The sequence below is a fragment of the Anas acuta genome, chromosome 4 (genome assembly GCF_963932015.1).
Source record: "Anas acuta chromosome 4, bAnaAcu1.1, whole genome shotgun sequence".
NCBI lineage: Eukaryota > Metazoa > Chordata > Aves > Anseriformes > Anatidae > Anas > Anas acuta.
Window position 1 is genome coordinate 60,569,069 of NC_088982.1, and position 16,668 is coordinate 60,585,736.

At 45.4% G+C, this 16,668-nt stretch overlaps 1 protein-coding gene across 2 annotated transcripts in view; it reads right to left on the reverse strand.

The window, feature by feature from the left end:
- Positions 1-16,668, reverse strand: part of FRAS1 (Fraser extracellular matrix complex subunit 1) — a 146,349-nt gene that overhangs the window by 59,157 nt on the left and 70,524 nt on the right. For both annotated transcript variants that reach the window (XM_068681573.1, XM_068681574.1), the window contains exons 15-21: positions 15,860-16,000; positions 15,288-15,428; positions 14,234-14,407; positions 11,572-11,712; positions 9,390-9,533; positions 2,821-2,973; positions 37-183 (exon numbers count right to left, since the gene is read on the reverse strand). In XM_068681573.1, coding sequence (XP_068537674.1) covers positions 37-183; positions 2,821-2,973; positions 9,390-9,533; positions 11,572-11,712; positions 14,234-14,407; positions 15,288-15,428; positions 15,860-16,000 — 1,041 coding nt within the window. The remainder of the gene's footprint in view (positions 1-36; positions 184-2,820; positions 2,974-9,389; positions 9,534-11,571; positions 11,713-14,233; positions 14,408-15,287; positions 15,429-15,859; positions 16,001-16,668) is intronic.

Sequence of the window (16,668 nt, forward strand, 5' to 3'; positions counted from 1 at the left end):
ACACACTGCGGAAAGGAGTTGAAGAGAGGCACTCACGTTTGCAGGTGTGGCTCTCATCCCTGTAGTATCCTGGGGAACAGGCAGGAACACACATGTTGGTGTGGGACAGAACCAGGCTGGCGTTGCAGGAAGAGCAGGAAAAAGGGCCCCCTCCTCTGCAGGTTTTACACGAGGGGTGACACCCTGCAGGGACAGCAAGAGCAAACGTTTCTGTTCAGTGAAAGGCAGATCTCTGAGCAAGTTTCAAAACACTGAGGGCCAAATGTCCCTTCTGAGGCCTAAGCCCCTGCTGGTGCTCAGTGCTCAGGAGCAGAACCACAAACATCACAACTAGCTTGTGAAAGTTGGCTTAAATTATTTATTTTTGTTCTTAGCCATATACACTAGCTTTCTCCTCTCAAGTTCTTTCTCGTTTTACCCATTCCTCTTTTTTTCAGTCTTCCCTTCCCTTTCAGAACAACCCCACAATATCTGGCTATGTCTTGCCTATCAGAGAACAGCAGGAACAGGGCAAGCACGTGTCAGTACGCCCTGCTCATGCTTTTTCTCAACTACTTTCAGGTCAGATCCTCCTGAGCCTAATGTATTTTGTCTGTTTAGAATCCTCCCCCAGAAACCAAAAGTACTTTTCCGACAGCTCCCTGAGGATTTATATCCATCCTTCAGCAGGAGTTGCACAGCCACTGCCAATTCCAAGCAGCGACACCGACAGAGCAAGAACAGTTCATTTCCATGCGATCCTTCTCCATTTCACTAACAACTTTGTAGGCTTCTATCATATTCTCTCCTCCTAAGGTCTCCAGTTTCCCAGGTTGAAGTGCTGTGGTCTACATGGTTGTTCACGGCACAGAAGTCATCCAATCCCTGCACTCAGCCTTCCTGCCCTTCTATTTTGGGATGGGCAGAACTGCTTGCAGCACGCAGCAGCTACAGACAGCAGCAGAATGAATTCTAGCTCTTCCTTCCCTTCATGCTAGCTCCTATCATTTGATTTACTTTTTCAATATTGCTGAACATTGAGAGGGCATTTGCACAGACTTATTGATCATCACTTCAAGGTCACAGCAAGGATGCCATCATTTTGTATGTGAGGCTAGAACCAGCCATCCCTCTGTGCATCATTACAACACACCAAGCTTCCACCTCTTGCTTTACTGCCCAGACACTCAGCCTTACATGATCCTTCTGCTCCACAGCCAGCAAATCCACTGACTGTCTCGGGTATGGAAGTACATTACTACTTTTCTCCTTCCCTGCATTTTCAAAGAGATTTTATGTCACACTTGTTCTCTTGTTTCCTTCTCTTCCCTTCTTGTCCCAGTTCTGCTTCTCAGTTTGACTGAAGAGATTTAAAATACCATAGTGGAGGAGGCCAACAAATCCCACCAATTTCTCAGAAGGGTTACACATGCACAAAATTATTAGTCTGTTTCATTTCTTCATAGACCTTTACCTAAAGAGCAATGCCATCATTAGAGCTATCAGGAAAAATTAATCACGAGTGAGAGCTGGCAAAAAAAAATCAGATTCACACCATGATGGAGATCTTAAATGCTAGCACAACTTGCAATATGAGCTTCGACACAGTTGGAATAATGCAAAACTTCTTTTAAATAAAACCTTTCTACCAAAGGGAAGAAATGCTATCCCTGGACGTAAATTTCCAGGAAGGCAAAATATGTCTCTCAGGGGTTTTTCCCCATTAAATGATACCGAGTATATTTCATACCTCTCTGAAATTTCATTTGTCAAAAACCAAATAAATAAACACACAGCTCCCAGTGCGCTTGACAGGAGCATCAAAACATTAATCATGAATAGTTAGACTGGATTAGGAAATGCCACTTCCTGCAGAGGGAATAAGCTTGGCATCTACATCTTAATTCTAATGTGCAGAATTTCTTGTTTGATTTTCTTCTCTTAAAATAAACTGCAATACTCTTTGCTCAGTGTGTGACGCTTTAACATGTCTCTGTTGGCCATGTAACAAGAAAAGCAGCCTACTTCCTTCTAAGAGTCCAAAAAATGTAAAGCAGCTCAAAGCCTGGAACATGAGAGCACAAACAACAACAAAATCTGGAGGAAATGCAGGGATAAGGTGAAGACACAGGAGGCTGGAGAACAAAATGTGCTATCAGTGCAGCTTCACCCACACAGCTGAGATGTTTCATCTGCCATGCCAGGCTAGGAGGCTGAACGAGACTGGCTTTCTGTGTCAGAGGCTGCTAAGCATGTTCGCCTTTCAACCATCACATTTTTTTTCTTTTTGGCAGATTTGCGTGGTCCTTTGCAGCACACATCCACAAAGTATTTTCAAGTGTCAGTATCCCGTACCAATGCTGGTACCACACAAATTGGAGACTTGGTGACAGGCACGTGAAAAATCTCTGAAGTTACCCCTGATTATGGCTAGGTAGCCCATCTCTTCACAGCAGCTACCTCAGGCAGCTCAGGAAGGCCCTAGTGTCCTGTCACCCTGTTTCTGTGCCACTGCCTTTGAGAGGTGGAATTTCCCTGAGAGAAAAACTCACCTTCACCTCCTCCTCACAAACATACTGCTGCCTGGTACTCGTTACAGTTACTAACCGTGTAATAGTGGGCTAGGACCCACTAGCCTCAGTGTGTGCTCAGGACAGCAGGGCACCGCCTGCCTCACGTAAATCACACTGAAAACTTGAAGGAAACCCCCAGCTCCACACGTGGTGTCCTGCCTGCTGGCTGGACCAAGCTCCCCTAGTGCAGAGGAGGCATTTCATGGCACATCTCGCGAGGATCCCTGCCACCTCGCTGCTGCTGGAGGTGTCTGGAGGGACTACTCACTTTTGCAGGCACCGCTCTCGGCGTAGTATCCCCCTGGGCAGTCAGGAAGGCAGTGGTCCCGCAGGAGCAAGTGCCGGGCGTTCTGGCACCTCACACAGATGCTGCCGGTGTCCCACAGGTTGGCCACGCACTGGCGGCACAAAGGATGGCAGTCTGAAAGAAGCAGGGAATAACAGAGACCATCAGCACATCTGGACAAAGCAGAGCTGCTACGGGGAAACATCAATGAGAACTCAAGGAAGATATTGGGGCCTTCGTTTTCAGAGCCCCTTACTGTTAACTGGTGCTCAAAGGCAGGGCTCAGATGCTAAACGCTGCACTCCCAGATGTTTGCAAGAGGAGTGAGCAGAAATCAGCATATTCAAGGAGCTCTCCGCTCCTCCTGCCCTCATCCCCACCTTGTGCTCTTCCCGAGCAGCACAACGTTTCCATTTTCCCACAGCAAACACATTCTCTGCATCTCTCCTGTCCCATCCGAGTACCCTCCATCCCATCTGTCCATAGGTGAGCTTGAAAAAGTTTTGTACAAAGCCAGATTAAAGCCCTTTGCTTCTTCCAAACCTTTCTCTGATTTTAGGTGTTCCTACCAACAGATTCTTCTTTAACAACTCCCCCTGCTCCCACCCTCCAAGAAGGAAAAGCACAACCTGCACAGCTGCACAGCCTTCTCCCACAGTTCATCCCGTTCAGCCTTTCCCACACACACAAGACATTTCTCCCACAAACAAGGTATTTCTCCCACACCCTGAGGAGGCCACCACAGGCCTCCAAGCCAAGCCAAGAGCAGCATTTAGAGTTTGCATGAGAACTCCTCAAAACCTTTCCCTTTTCTTCTTTTTCCCTCAGCAGCGCACAAACCTGTGTCTCCTGACCTCTGCCTGAACTTGGGCGCTTCAAAAGGTTTTACAACAGGCCTTCTGTGCACACAATGGGGCAGTGTAAGGTAACCTGGAGGCCAAATTAATCCTCATCATGGTAATTCAGAAAATTATAAAGGAAATGACAATTGTCTTGAAAGAAATGTAATAACGAAGCTTGAGTCGAGTACCTGGCCTCCTGTCAGCTTTCTGCTGCAGGTTCAGCTTTCTGCCTTTTGACTCCCGTGACAGCAGCACTACAGATCGTTGGGCAATCCAATTTTACAAGCTGAAGACAGGCTCACATGGGAGTCTTGGAGATTGCTGCCTGCATACCTGCAAGTGTCTAATTGCAACTGGAAGCTAAGCCTAGCCCAATTTCTTCCCATACGTTACGTACAACTCTCACCAAGCACTGGTGGGAAAGCAGAGGTGCAGCACGGAACTGAACACAATCCTGAGTGCAAGCAGGATTCAAGCCCCTTAAAGCAGCTGCCTCTTTCCTCCTGACCTTGCACAGGGTGTACAGCCCCTCTGTCCTCTGCCCCGCACTCCCGATTTTGTAGCTGGGAAGGGAGAGCCAGAGGGGAGGTCAAGGTGGCTGGGAAGAAAGAATATGCCTGAGACAGTAACCCTTAAACTCTCAATCCACCCCCGGCAGGGCAGTGGTAAGAATCACACCCCTCTAGCTTCAGCTCTTGCTGGAAGCGCTGCTCTCTGTTAGAGAGCTTTGGCTGGGTGCGATACGTACCTCAACTCTGCAACAGCTTGTCAGGGATCGAGAACAAGAGACACCCGTGCACGGTCAAACAGGTTCCAGACACAGGGAATAAAAATGAGACAGGAAAATCTTAGGGTGCCCAAAGAACCCGCATCTACTGTAAATAGGCAGACTCTCCCAAACTTATGCTTAAAAAACTATGTGTCTACAAAACTAGGTGCTGCTGAAGCACAGTTTTCTCTTTATGGTCTCTGCTTGCTCCTGCATGTTGAAAGAGACCTTTTTCTCAACTACTGTTTTATGAGAAACCATCCTCATTACTCTCCTGTTCCTCTGTAAGCCTGGAGATGAAAGAGCACAAAACACCGAAGAAAAAAACACCCCCAACAAAAAAAACCTGACGCTCGTGGTGAATTGGGGGACGCTGGAGAACCAGTGACAGAGCAAAGGAAGGAGTGAAGTCCTTTGCTTTGGAAAATATTATTTAAATTTTTCACAGCAGGCTCCCTTAGAAATGAAGATGAAAAGAAGCAGAGTGTTTTCTTTATGCTTCTCAATAACACCTTGCATGAGACCGTATGTGTTTGTGCTGATTCTGCTTTCTCCTTGCTCACCCTCAGTCCCGCTCAGTTACAGGCAGGTTGTCCGAGTGCTTTGGGCTCCCAGAGGCTTCAGCTATCAGTGATCTTCCTATCAAGCAACATTCAATGTGAAGTGTAACACAGTTACTTACACAGGTTTCAATTTCCAGAGATGCTCTATTTCCACATCCTCTTTAGCTTTCTCTCAGCATGCAAACAAACCAAACAAACTAAACGCTGTCCTCCTCCTAGATGGAAAAGTGTCTGTTACGTACTGTTCCCTTGCCTGTAAACACACAGCCAAAGCATTCAAGGAGAAAAAAATGATCTCTGAAGTGTTTCTGAACGCTCGTAAAGGAAAGCAGAGACATTTCTACCTCTCAGTTCCCTAATTTGCTAAGCAATCAACCACTTGTATTGTTTAAATATGCCTCCCCTCTTAAGGGCTCTTCAGAAAAAAAAAAAAATCTCTGATGCAGGTTTAGTATTATACTCGAAGGGAAGGTATAAGGTTCAGCACTGCCATAAATCTGCACCTCAAACACCAGGTCACTTACAGGAGGGTCAGCACGCAAATGTTTTCTGGCACCTCAGAGTAAATCCAGGAAGCCAATCAGCACAGTTGGTCCAGAAGGACACTCAGCAGTGACCAGGGGTTTGGCTTGGTTTGTGGAAGGGTTTGCCTCTTCCATCGAAGACCTGAAGAGGGCTTTGTCACAGGGTGGTGGGAACTCCTTGCCACAAGCAAGAACTCCCGAAGTGCCACCAGGTCTGCAGGGAGCAGCCTGCGTCTTCTGAGAGGGGTGGGAGCTGCTTTAGGCAGCATCACGTGGGGAAGTCCAGCTGAAAGGTGCCTGGCACAAACAGACCCAGACCCGAGCAGGGAAAGGATCTTCCATTTCCCTCAACTGCCAGCTCAGCTGCAAATTTCTATGGGAGGTTGCATGCCAGCGACTAAATGGAGCTAAGCTCCTCATTTCCCTCTTGCTTTGCTCAGAGAACCTGCAACTCTTTGTGATGACATCAATGCCTCTCTCAGCGTACAGCTCATTAATTTTACAAGTAGCTGAGAGTATTTCTTGTTGTCAGTGTGTCCTTTCTGGAATTTTAAGAGCAAGGCAGGAAGGCTTGTTATAGGCACCCCCCCGAGCAAGCTCTTTGGCTGATCTTTGTACATTTTCACAACTGTGCCCAACCTAAGCAATAAGGGCCTGAGGAGCTGAGCAAAGCAATTGGGAGCTGCATGGCAAGGAAGGTGCATTCAGAAGTTAAGCTAGGAGCTTGGAAGATGCTGTATCAGTGGGTGTTTTGACTTGCATTTCACACCAGCTGCCCTCTGCGCTAATTCTTGCAGGGAGCCCTTTCATCTGGTTCCATGTGAGCTGAGCAGGAGTCTGACAGCTCGCAACCCTGGCTGTGAGCTCCTCGCTTTGGCCTCGGCACGGTCCTGCTGCCTTCTTCTAACTGCCCTCACACCGAGTCAGGGAAAGATCGATGAGGAAGCCTGAAGACTGATGAGGAAGCCCCAAGACAGGCACGTAACTTATTCAAATCGGAAAAGTAACCGCAGGGTTTTATGAGCGGACCAACAGCTTTAGCAATGGTGTTATTTTTTAGATTGGTGACTGCAACATTCCCAGAAGCTCAATCTGTCTTGGATAAGCAGCTGAGAGAGGGAGAGAAATCAAAGAGCGTGTTCAAAGCAGGAAAACACAAAACACAAAAGCCCTGAGACTCAGTAGGGGACCACAAAAGACACAAACATATTTCTATACAACCACTTCAGCTATGAAATAAAATTTATGAATTGAGCATTCTTAAAGAAAATTAACACAAATTCAGTGTGCTCCAAGGAGAGCTTGGAAACTCACTGATCCTTTGAAACTTGAGGCCATTTTGTCTTTCCTCTGCTTACATTTGAAATGTTTATTTGGTAAACTGCTGAAAACAAGGTTCTGCTCCTATTAACGAGGCAAATATTCCAGTCCTCACTTAGGTAACACGTACAATAATGACAGTAATTCACAGGCAATGGTTTCAAGTGACAGTTAGTTTTCTTCGTCCTCTATGAAAGATTTTCCCCTGCACGTCCATAAGGTATGACAAGTGGCTGTAATGCACAGCAGTCCCTGTACGTTGTACCACAGTTCTGCCTGGAGGGTCAGGAATTAGACAGAAATGGGAAGATAATAGTAAAAAAAATACTGCTTTGGGAAGCAAAGAGAACAGCTTTGTTAGAGTCTGATGCAAATTATATATTATGCAAGTGTCATGGGTTTTAATGTTTTCTTTTATGGGACAGCTGCTCTTTAGCTGGTAATTAATAACTTGCAAGGGCAAATTTAGCATTTCAATCAGTGCTGAATGAGGAGAACAAGTGAAATTTAACAACCTGGATGTGCAGCTCTTTATTTGTATCAGAACTGGCAACATATCTTTTGCTTAAACATCAGACACAAATTTGGCACAAAGAGCAACGCACCTAGGACTGCAGATCCAAGACCAAAGCACAACTTTGTCGTTTTTTTTAAGGCAACAAATAACTGTGCTCCTCTACAAGCATTTTTAAAACTTCAGTTAGCTAAAGAAGCACCACTGCATCTACCTGCAAGACCACATGGACATTAAGGGTCCACATGTTACAAAGACCAAGTGAGAATATGTGGTGGCCTTGTCAAGGCAGGAGTGACATGGGGGAGTCACGGAGCAAGACTCAAATCAGAGCTGGGAGGGAGAATGGTATCTCCTTACACTCTTACCATATTGCACCTGCAAAGCCTTCAATCCTGTTTCGGGGGCACAGACCCAACCACTGCTGACACTCTGTGATGCCAGGCACTATGAACCAAGTCTTGAAAACATATTTCTCCTTTGAGAAGACAGCTCTCCAAACAGGGGACCACTTTGAGGGCCTACAGAGCTCCAAAGCAAAGCTTACTAGTTTGTAGGGAACAAATACATCACCGACTGCAATTGCTCTGGAGCCCAGGAAGCCAAGCGAGGTTCTTTGCAGATGATTCATCACTGCCAGCGTAATGAAGCTGGAGGTCAAACCATGCCCTGCACATTGCCTGAGCGACCCCACTGTTTCCAATTTCTTCTCCTCATTATTGCCAGGCACCGTGATGTCTACCTAATCATCTGGGAGCATGCTTATTGCTCCATGACACCAAACTTTCAGGAAGCAGTAGTCTAAAAGGGATAATTAAAGCACACAGCATGCATCAAGCAGCAGAAACCCTCCTCAGAAAGAATCCTGGTGTATGATAAATAGCACTATTTTGCAAATAAAACTGACATCTGGAAGACTACATTTCCAGTGGCTTTTTTCACAGGAAGCATAATGCAAATTAACGGGAAAATAAGGTGGAATATGCAAGGTGCACACAACTATGATGTTACATGACATTCATGAGTATTGTTGCCGGGCCTGAAATTTTACAGGGCAGAAACAGCTTTTTACACTGAAATGCTGAATTATTTCAATACTGTAACTACTTGACTGTCCGAAACACCTTGACTCCCCAACCTAACTTCCTGTATACCTAGAAGCTTTTGGGATCTTTTCCTACTCCTCATATACTTTGTTCCCCCTTCCCTGTTCCCCCCTGCAGACTAAACAGTAACTGTTGTTTACAAGAAAGGTGAAGAAACAGTTTATAAAAGTAATCTGCTGAGAGGAAAGAAACAAGTCTGTCATTAAAAGCAAAACAAAAAACAAACACATATATCGTAAGCAAAAAGAAGTCCCTGGGAAAGGGAGCCATCTAGATTAAATTGAGAATGATAGCCTCTCAGCGGATGTATTTATTACATTTATTGCATTTTTCTCTTTTCTTAGGATTCTTTATATCATATGGAACTGTTCAACCTAGCTTAAGCCTCACACACTGTACCATTTTTTGATAACAAAAAAAAAAAAAGACTTGATAAAGTTTAGAAATTGTTGGAGCTCTTCCCAGGATATGTTTATACATGTCTGCATGATGGATTAAAAATGATTTTTCTTTTTAAACAGGTAAATGCAATCAGTGGCTTCTGATGATAGGCTTAAGTGCAGGCACTTGAGCACCCAAGTATAACCCCTGTGTATAAATCCTAATATCTCTCAGAAATGCACACAGCAATCCTAGCTGTGCCAATTTTAATTTAGGGCCCCACAAATTGCTTCTCTGAATGACAAATGTTTCCTTATCTCACTTTGCTGAAGCTCTTTGCAGGACCCGAGCAGCTTTCCTTGCTGATCTCAAGTGATCTCAAGTCTCAGCACCAAACTAAGCAGCAACAAGCCTGGCCAAAGTGTGTCTTATCTCCCCCTCCCTTCTACCAACCTTACACAATTTGCAATTCACTTCAGGCAGCTCTGTGGAAGCTCTGTATGACCCCCTTCTGCCATTGCCTCTTACTTACCCACACAATATCCCACCATGTTGAGATACTGCTCTTCCTTGCAGCTAGTCCTGCACCTTCCCCCAGCCAGGGCTGCATGGGGATGGCAGGTCAAGCACTCCGACTCAGAAGGGCCGCGGCACGTCTTGCATGATGGGTGACAGGCTGGGTAAGAAAATCAACACTCGTTATGCTCTCATTGCAGTCCACCTTACACCCCTCCCTCCCCTGAAAAACAGCCCCTATCATCATCATTTACTCCTACAAAACGTGGACATAAATTGATGCAAATAGCACCAGCGACTGGTGAGCTGTGGTTTGGAAGGCTCTTCCATTCTCACTTTGAATAAACAAGATGAAAAAAAGAGTTGAAGATTAAAGCAGTTGCATTTGTTCTCTGCATTCATCAAGGTAGAGATCTACACAAAATATAAACAGATTGAACCTTTTATTCTTCCCTCCAGCACATGCGGGTGCATGTAAGAAAGAGAGGGGGATTGTATAAAACTACAGTGGCATGAGCTTGATATTCATGAGTGAGGAATCAAGGAAATTATTTCTGCACAAACACCTCCCAAACTGAAACGAATAAAACCCGAGTGCTGTGCCAGCGCATTAGCTATTCTGTCTCCCAAAAGCTCAACAAAAGGATTGCAGAAGAAGCGATTAAGATTGCTCAAAACAATTTCACTCAGGCTGCTTTTGTTTCCTTCTACCTTTACAGCCAGATGCCATATTTCCATGAGTTCCAGGCTAGAACTGAGGGAGACAGAAATACTACAGCTAATGATCTGTAAAAACCTCTTAAAAACTACTTTAAAAACTCTTCCATGAATAAAAGCACACAACTTCAAAGTCTCCCACCTCAGGACTCCCCCAGGCAACATACTGCTCGCTCCCCACGTGGAAGCTGGGCTTTTCACAGCTGCCACAGCATAAGGCTCCAGTGTTTAAGATCCAATGCGTCAAGTCCCGCTTCCTTCCCAGCTTCTCAGAAATCACGCCCGTGAAATCAGTGTTCAAAAGGAAGAATCAATTTTCTAGATGCACCTATATTAACTGAGCTTCGCCGTTCAAAAACTGCAGGAGATCTAAGCTGGCAGCATACAGAAAGATGCTACTTCCCTGACACTGAAATTTTGTTTTTTAAGACATTTACATAAGCCTGGGGTATGGAACTGCGTAATGCAGCATTCAGCAGTTACCTCAGCTCAAAGGTGGCAGAGCACAACCTCAGAATTGATGAATCTTTACAATAGCCTGCCAACTAAAAGTATTTATAGAGTTGTTCCTTGGACGAATACATTGCATAAGCAGAGTGACAGACTGGGGAAGGGGTTCCTCTCTCTAAACCTGAGCCCTCGCAGGGAAGTGACTAATACAACTTCAGCAAATTTATCCTACTGCCAGAACAGATGCAGGGACGCCTGTCCCAGTGAATCTATTATAAACCACCAGACACCTTTCAGATGACCTTGAAGGGACTAACCAGCTTTCAAATGCCGGCATTTCCTCACCCATTGTACTCAGCCATTAATAATGAAAGACACACCCCAAAGGCTGGAATTTTCTGCGAGTAGCATACCTGAGTTAATTGATACAGTCGCTTGGGAGGTCAGTAGTCACAGTCAGCCACTTAGATGGGATCAAACAACGTGACCACAAAAGCCACTTGCTGACCAGTGGGCAAAGCTGAGACACAAACAATACTGTCCCCTCCACCAGTGAGGCAATATCCATAGAGGTAATGGCTTTTCTCCTGTATCTGCAGAATTCCTTCTTTCTAAGCCCAGCCCTATAGCCAGCAGTGGATTAAAAATAAAGCTGAAGCAAATTCAATATGCTTATCTAGTCTAATAAAAGCAGACCATGTTTCAGTGCTGTCCAATAAGACCTCTTTTGCCACAGTGCACTGGCTAAGAACATCATCCAAGCCTAGTGAAATGAAAAGCAAAATATTTTCAGGGAAGCTGTCCAGGGAAGCAAAACTGATTATAATTTATGATTCAGTGTGCATGCCTCTCTCCCATTAGGAGGAGATTCCATTTTCTGAAATTGGACTATACTATTCTCCCCTGAAAATACTTAAATAGCCTCATATAAATCTGACAGCATCTCTAATTACATTGAGAAATGCTTTAGAAAACGTGCATGCAATGAAATTCAACAGCATAAGCTGCAGGTGCCCGCACTGTGCACTCACGGGAGCAGCGATCTTCGTGGCTGAACAGCCCCTCTGGGCACTTGGAGAGGCAGCTGCCTTCCAGCAGGACGTGGGAAGACAGGCACGACGTACAGTCCCGGGAAGTGTTCCCCATGCAGCCTGCACAGGAGGAGTGGCACTCTGCAGGGAAGGGAAAAACAAGAAGATAGAGAGAAGGAAATTGGTTTTGAGCTTATCTGTGTTGTTACTGTCCTAGAGCATAGCTAGATTGCTTTGTCCCCCAAGACAACAGGAAGGCATTTCCTTTACAGATTTGTTTGCTCGTGAAAGGTAGAAAGGGCAGGAGTGCAAAAAGGCTGCACAGCACACTTCTTGAAGATAAGGGGCAACCACAGATAGCTGCATATTGAATGTCATTGCACCCATGCAATTTATTTCTGAAATGGCAAGCCAAGATGCACGATGGCGTGTAATACCCTTCTCCTCTCTAAGAGCCCTGAGTCTTGCAGACTTACAGAGTCTGAAATCATCCTTTGCTATCACCCCACAGTTATCCTAGGAAGGATTGTCTATCCAACACCAGTGCACGGTTTTCATCAGCCATTCTGGAGCAGTGAGAGCACGTGGACAGAGCTGGGCTGGCCACTGGACTTTCCAGCTAGTGAAGTGCATGCTCATTAAAAGGACAATTCAGCAAGAATAAAGAGAGTGCAGTTAAAATGTCAGGCTTCTTCACCTTGGCCTTTACTGGTACTGATCCTAAAACAAGCAGCTTAAACTAAATAATCTGATCAAAGTAATATTTTGAAAATCACCACCGCTAGTCTTTATAAGAACAGGGACTTGAGGCCACGGGTTCCACTGTGTTAGTCCCTGTTAGGATACAAAGAGAGATTTCCTGCCCTCTGGGGAGACAAGACAGACACAGGGCTGGAGAGAAGAAATGAAATAGAATGATTTATGCAAGTACGCTTAGCTGCCTGACTGTCAGAGAGCCGGAGAGAGAAATCAGGGATCCTCATCACAGATGTAATGTCTCCAGGACTATCTCCGGCTCAACTGACTCAAATCAAATCAGAGAGAAATCCCGTACAGTTTCATCAGGGAAATCTCAAAGCATTCAAAAACTGGGGACAGGAATATTTCTGTGCATTGATGAGAAATTTGCAACTACAGAGGTAAAACTTTCAAAATCAGCATTTTAACCTACATATGAACATGTGTTGTTTTTTTCTGCACAGACAACGCAGACATACTCTATATCTATCGGGGGTTACATTCTCAAGAAGGTGCCTCTATAAATTTTACATCAATATTTTAGATGGGTAGCTCAAAATCTCCGACTGTGAACATTCACAGCCTCCTGCAATAAATCAGAGGACTGTTCTAATGCCACCACTAATACGGCAGCGTTAATAAAGCGGGGCTGTGCCGGCATTCTTGCCCAGTGACATAACTCAGCACTGTCACCAAACTCTGCTCAGGCCTGTTTGTGCAGGTCTGCTCACCCACTTCAGGCAGGAGTATAGGGATTTCTTCATTCAGCTTCGATCCCATAACCTGGACTCAGCCAAGACAAGCCATTCCCTGCCAAGAGACAGACCCTGCTTGGATTGCAGGCTCTGCATTAATGCCTTCAGGAGCCAGCCCAAAGCACCAGGCCCTTTACAGCCTGTATATGTCACTGCTAAAGACAGAACCATTCTGTAAAAAAAAAGATTTCTTCCTTTTTAAAGAGCCCCTAAGGCAAAAAATGAGCCCACGGTCTCCTGTCAAGTTGCCATGAAGAGGCACAAGCAATATACATTTATTTTAAATTATGTCCACCTCCAGCAAATATTTTGACCAGGAAGAAACAGCCATCACGAGCACTGTTGCTGCTGCTGGTTTTATTACTATTACATTACTTGAATGCTGTAGAGGCACTGTCTCCGTGACTGCTCTTTCCACAAAGGGAAAACATTTCCCCTGTGAAAGTATTGCTCCTTAGGTTTATTGTGGTCTGTGCTGCCACGAGACCTTCCGACTCCTTCAGCCTGTATCTCCATGCATTGTTTTCAAGACGCTGCAGGATGTTTGTTACACAGACATCCAGACTGGCTGCCACAAGCGCTGTACAACCCAACTGACTGACCTGCTGATCCGCCCAGAAAACATCCTTAGCTGAAGTCCACAACAGCTTTGTCTCAGAGCAGTGGGAAGCCATATAAATCCCCCAGGTACACTATCTAAGTCTCTCTTCCAAACCTTTTTGGGAATGCTTCCTGCTTGGTATTTCAGGAGCAGTGATAGCACTCGGGCTGCAGGGCATGTATCAGAAGAGCTTCCTCAAAAGAAAAGCCTGCTGTGGGATGTCTTGACCTGCTCCAGGGGCTAAATAAAGAAAAAGTTCAGTCTTTTCTGAAAAGGATTTAAGGATTGATCCTGCTTCAAAATAAGTCAGTGCTAAAAACTGTATGCTCAACTTCAATGAACAGAAAGCTAAGCTAAGATGGCCAGACTTGAACCCAGTCACTTAAAAAAAAAAAAAGAAGTAACTAAATCCTTTACTTACAAATTGCATATAGAGCATATTTTCCTCCAGAAGCATTACAGAGGCGCTCAAAGCACGTTACAAGCAAACACAGTACAAAGTCAGTACAAACACATCAAATCCAGCGCAGCCCTGTACCTCAAACAACTGCTCCCCTCCTCTACTCACGTTTGCAGACTCCTGTGACTTCCAGGTAGAACCGGGCTTGGCAGCGAGAGAGGCAAAGTCCGTGCACGGCTCCTTCTGCAGGCTGTTGAGGCTGCAGCACCTCCTCTGGTGCCCAGCACCGCAGGCACTGCGAGGGCGCTGGGCCCAGGCAGGTGCGGCAGGACGGGTGGCAACCTGTGAGCAGGTGAGGAGAGCATCAGAGCTGCAGCCTGAGTACAGCTGTCTCACAGGGACAGGCAAGGCCCAATAACCACGCAAACCCGGGCATCTCGTGAACATGAGAGGGGAGAAAACACTGGGCTGAGCCCTCAAGTTCATCCCTCTTTGCGGTTTTGTATTGCTGTAGAAGGTCTGAAACTCTAAGAGCAGACACCTTGCAGCAACTCGTGTGCTAAGGAATCTATTCCAGGAAGGGATGGAGTGCTGTGCTTCCTATCATGGAATAGCCACTTTGGAAAAAAGTATTTTTCACACCCCAAAATAACAGCTCTTTTCTCAAATAATGCTGATGAAGTTGGAAGAAAACCGTGATACCGTGCTACAGGCAGTCAAATCTCATTTAATTTCAGGAACTGCCGAGATGACCATAACCTCACTAGGACAGACAGCAAGAAAAGGCAATTTGGAGGGCTTGTAGGAAGCTTAAATTCATCTCCTGAATTTTCAGGTTTTCCATTGTTGCAAAACTGACCACAAGTCTTTGTGAGTGTACTAGGTGTGTGTACAACTCCATCCAGCTCTTAACCTGGCTCAACAAAAATTTGGAAGTGCTAGCAATGGGCATTTATTTAAATAGCACAGAGAAAATAAAAGTTCCCAATATCAGGAAATCCTGAGGGCGTGAAACCACAAAGTACTTGAGAAAATTTAATTTTTCTCAAAACGGGAAGCAATCAGTAAGCAAACATGGGAATTATTCATTCCTTGACCAGTTTCGCATAGAATAAAGGATCAGTGTCGTAACCGGGTGCACTCTGAGTGCCTTCCAACAAAAGCCAAGATAGATATGGTGACTTACAGCAGCTGAGAAACTTAACCAAAGTACATTGCTTACCCCTGCAGATGTCGTGATCCTGATAAAAACCCTCTCCACAGCCTCGCAGGCACTGGCCCTGGCGCAATGCCAGAGGAAGGGAACAGGAGGTACAGTGCGTGGCCAGAGGTCCCTCACAGGTGGAGCACGAATGGTGACAAGCTGATAAAGAAAGAGAGCACACTCAACTGAAAAATCCTCATTTTCCTCCTTGCAAACTGTGTTGCTGACTACAGTATCCTCCAGGCAACAATGAGAACTCCCAGCTGGCACGATATTCAGCTCTGTGAACTAATGAGAGCAGAAGTGCACAAGCATTAATAACCAGGAACACAATAATAATAACTCCCACTCACGCAGTGCTTCGAACATGTATCTCAGTATGTCTTCATATGCTTCACAAAGCAAAAAGGGTAATTTAAAATAATCCATCAAAAATGAACCAAAGAAAATGAAAAAATCAAATTCCCTATCCCCACTCGCAGTTCTGTGCTCTGAAAATTCCTTCCCCAAAGGTAAACATTTGAGGAAAAGAAGACAACATGTGGACAGTGCCTGGAGAGACTTAAGGTCCCTGCATATATGTCTCTCACCTCTGCATCTTCCATGGCTGCCTGGGAAATATCCATCTGGGCACTCTGAAACGCATTTCCCGTTGTGTAACAGCTTATCTGAAGCACAGGTTAAACACTCGGGTTGGTCTGAATAGCATGTTTCACAGGCCTGGTCGCACACTGCCAAAGAAGGATAGCTTGTTAATGAAACTCACTCAATACGCAGACAAAAAAAAGGAAAACAAACCGTGCCTTGTCCTTTCTTTGTCAGAAAGGCATCTTTTAAACTTCCCTCTCCAGCACAAGCAACCTTTCACACTTCCCTGGAATAAGCAGTGACATTCACAGGGGTAGACGTGTGAGTGCAGACACGTACTCACTGACCCGTATCATGTCCGGGACTCCTACGTACAAGCAGCAGGAACGGGGCTACAGCCACGCTACCTCCTCACATACGCAGCCCCCACGGGGCAAGGAAGACTCTCACAAATCCCACCGGTCTTCTGCTCTCCATAAGCAGCCATTTGGAGCAAAAGGCTTGCATCTCCATGCCTGACCCAACTGCTACCACTGCTGGTGCATGCAGACCAGACACTCATCCATCTATTTTTTTGTTTCCTAATGAAAAGCTCAAACGCTTATCCACTGAATCCAGAGACAGGTATACATGTCCCAGGACATACAGACAAAAACCTTCCAGCTAATGTTTTTTGTTTATTTGTTTTCCTGTTCACCAATGGCCTCACAAATAATGCATCTACACAGCTTTGTACAACAAACAGCAGTGCTCAGACTGTGCAGGAAGTAAAAGGTGGGAGAAAAGTTGAGCTGAAAAAATTATTATTTCT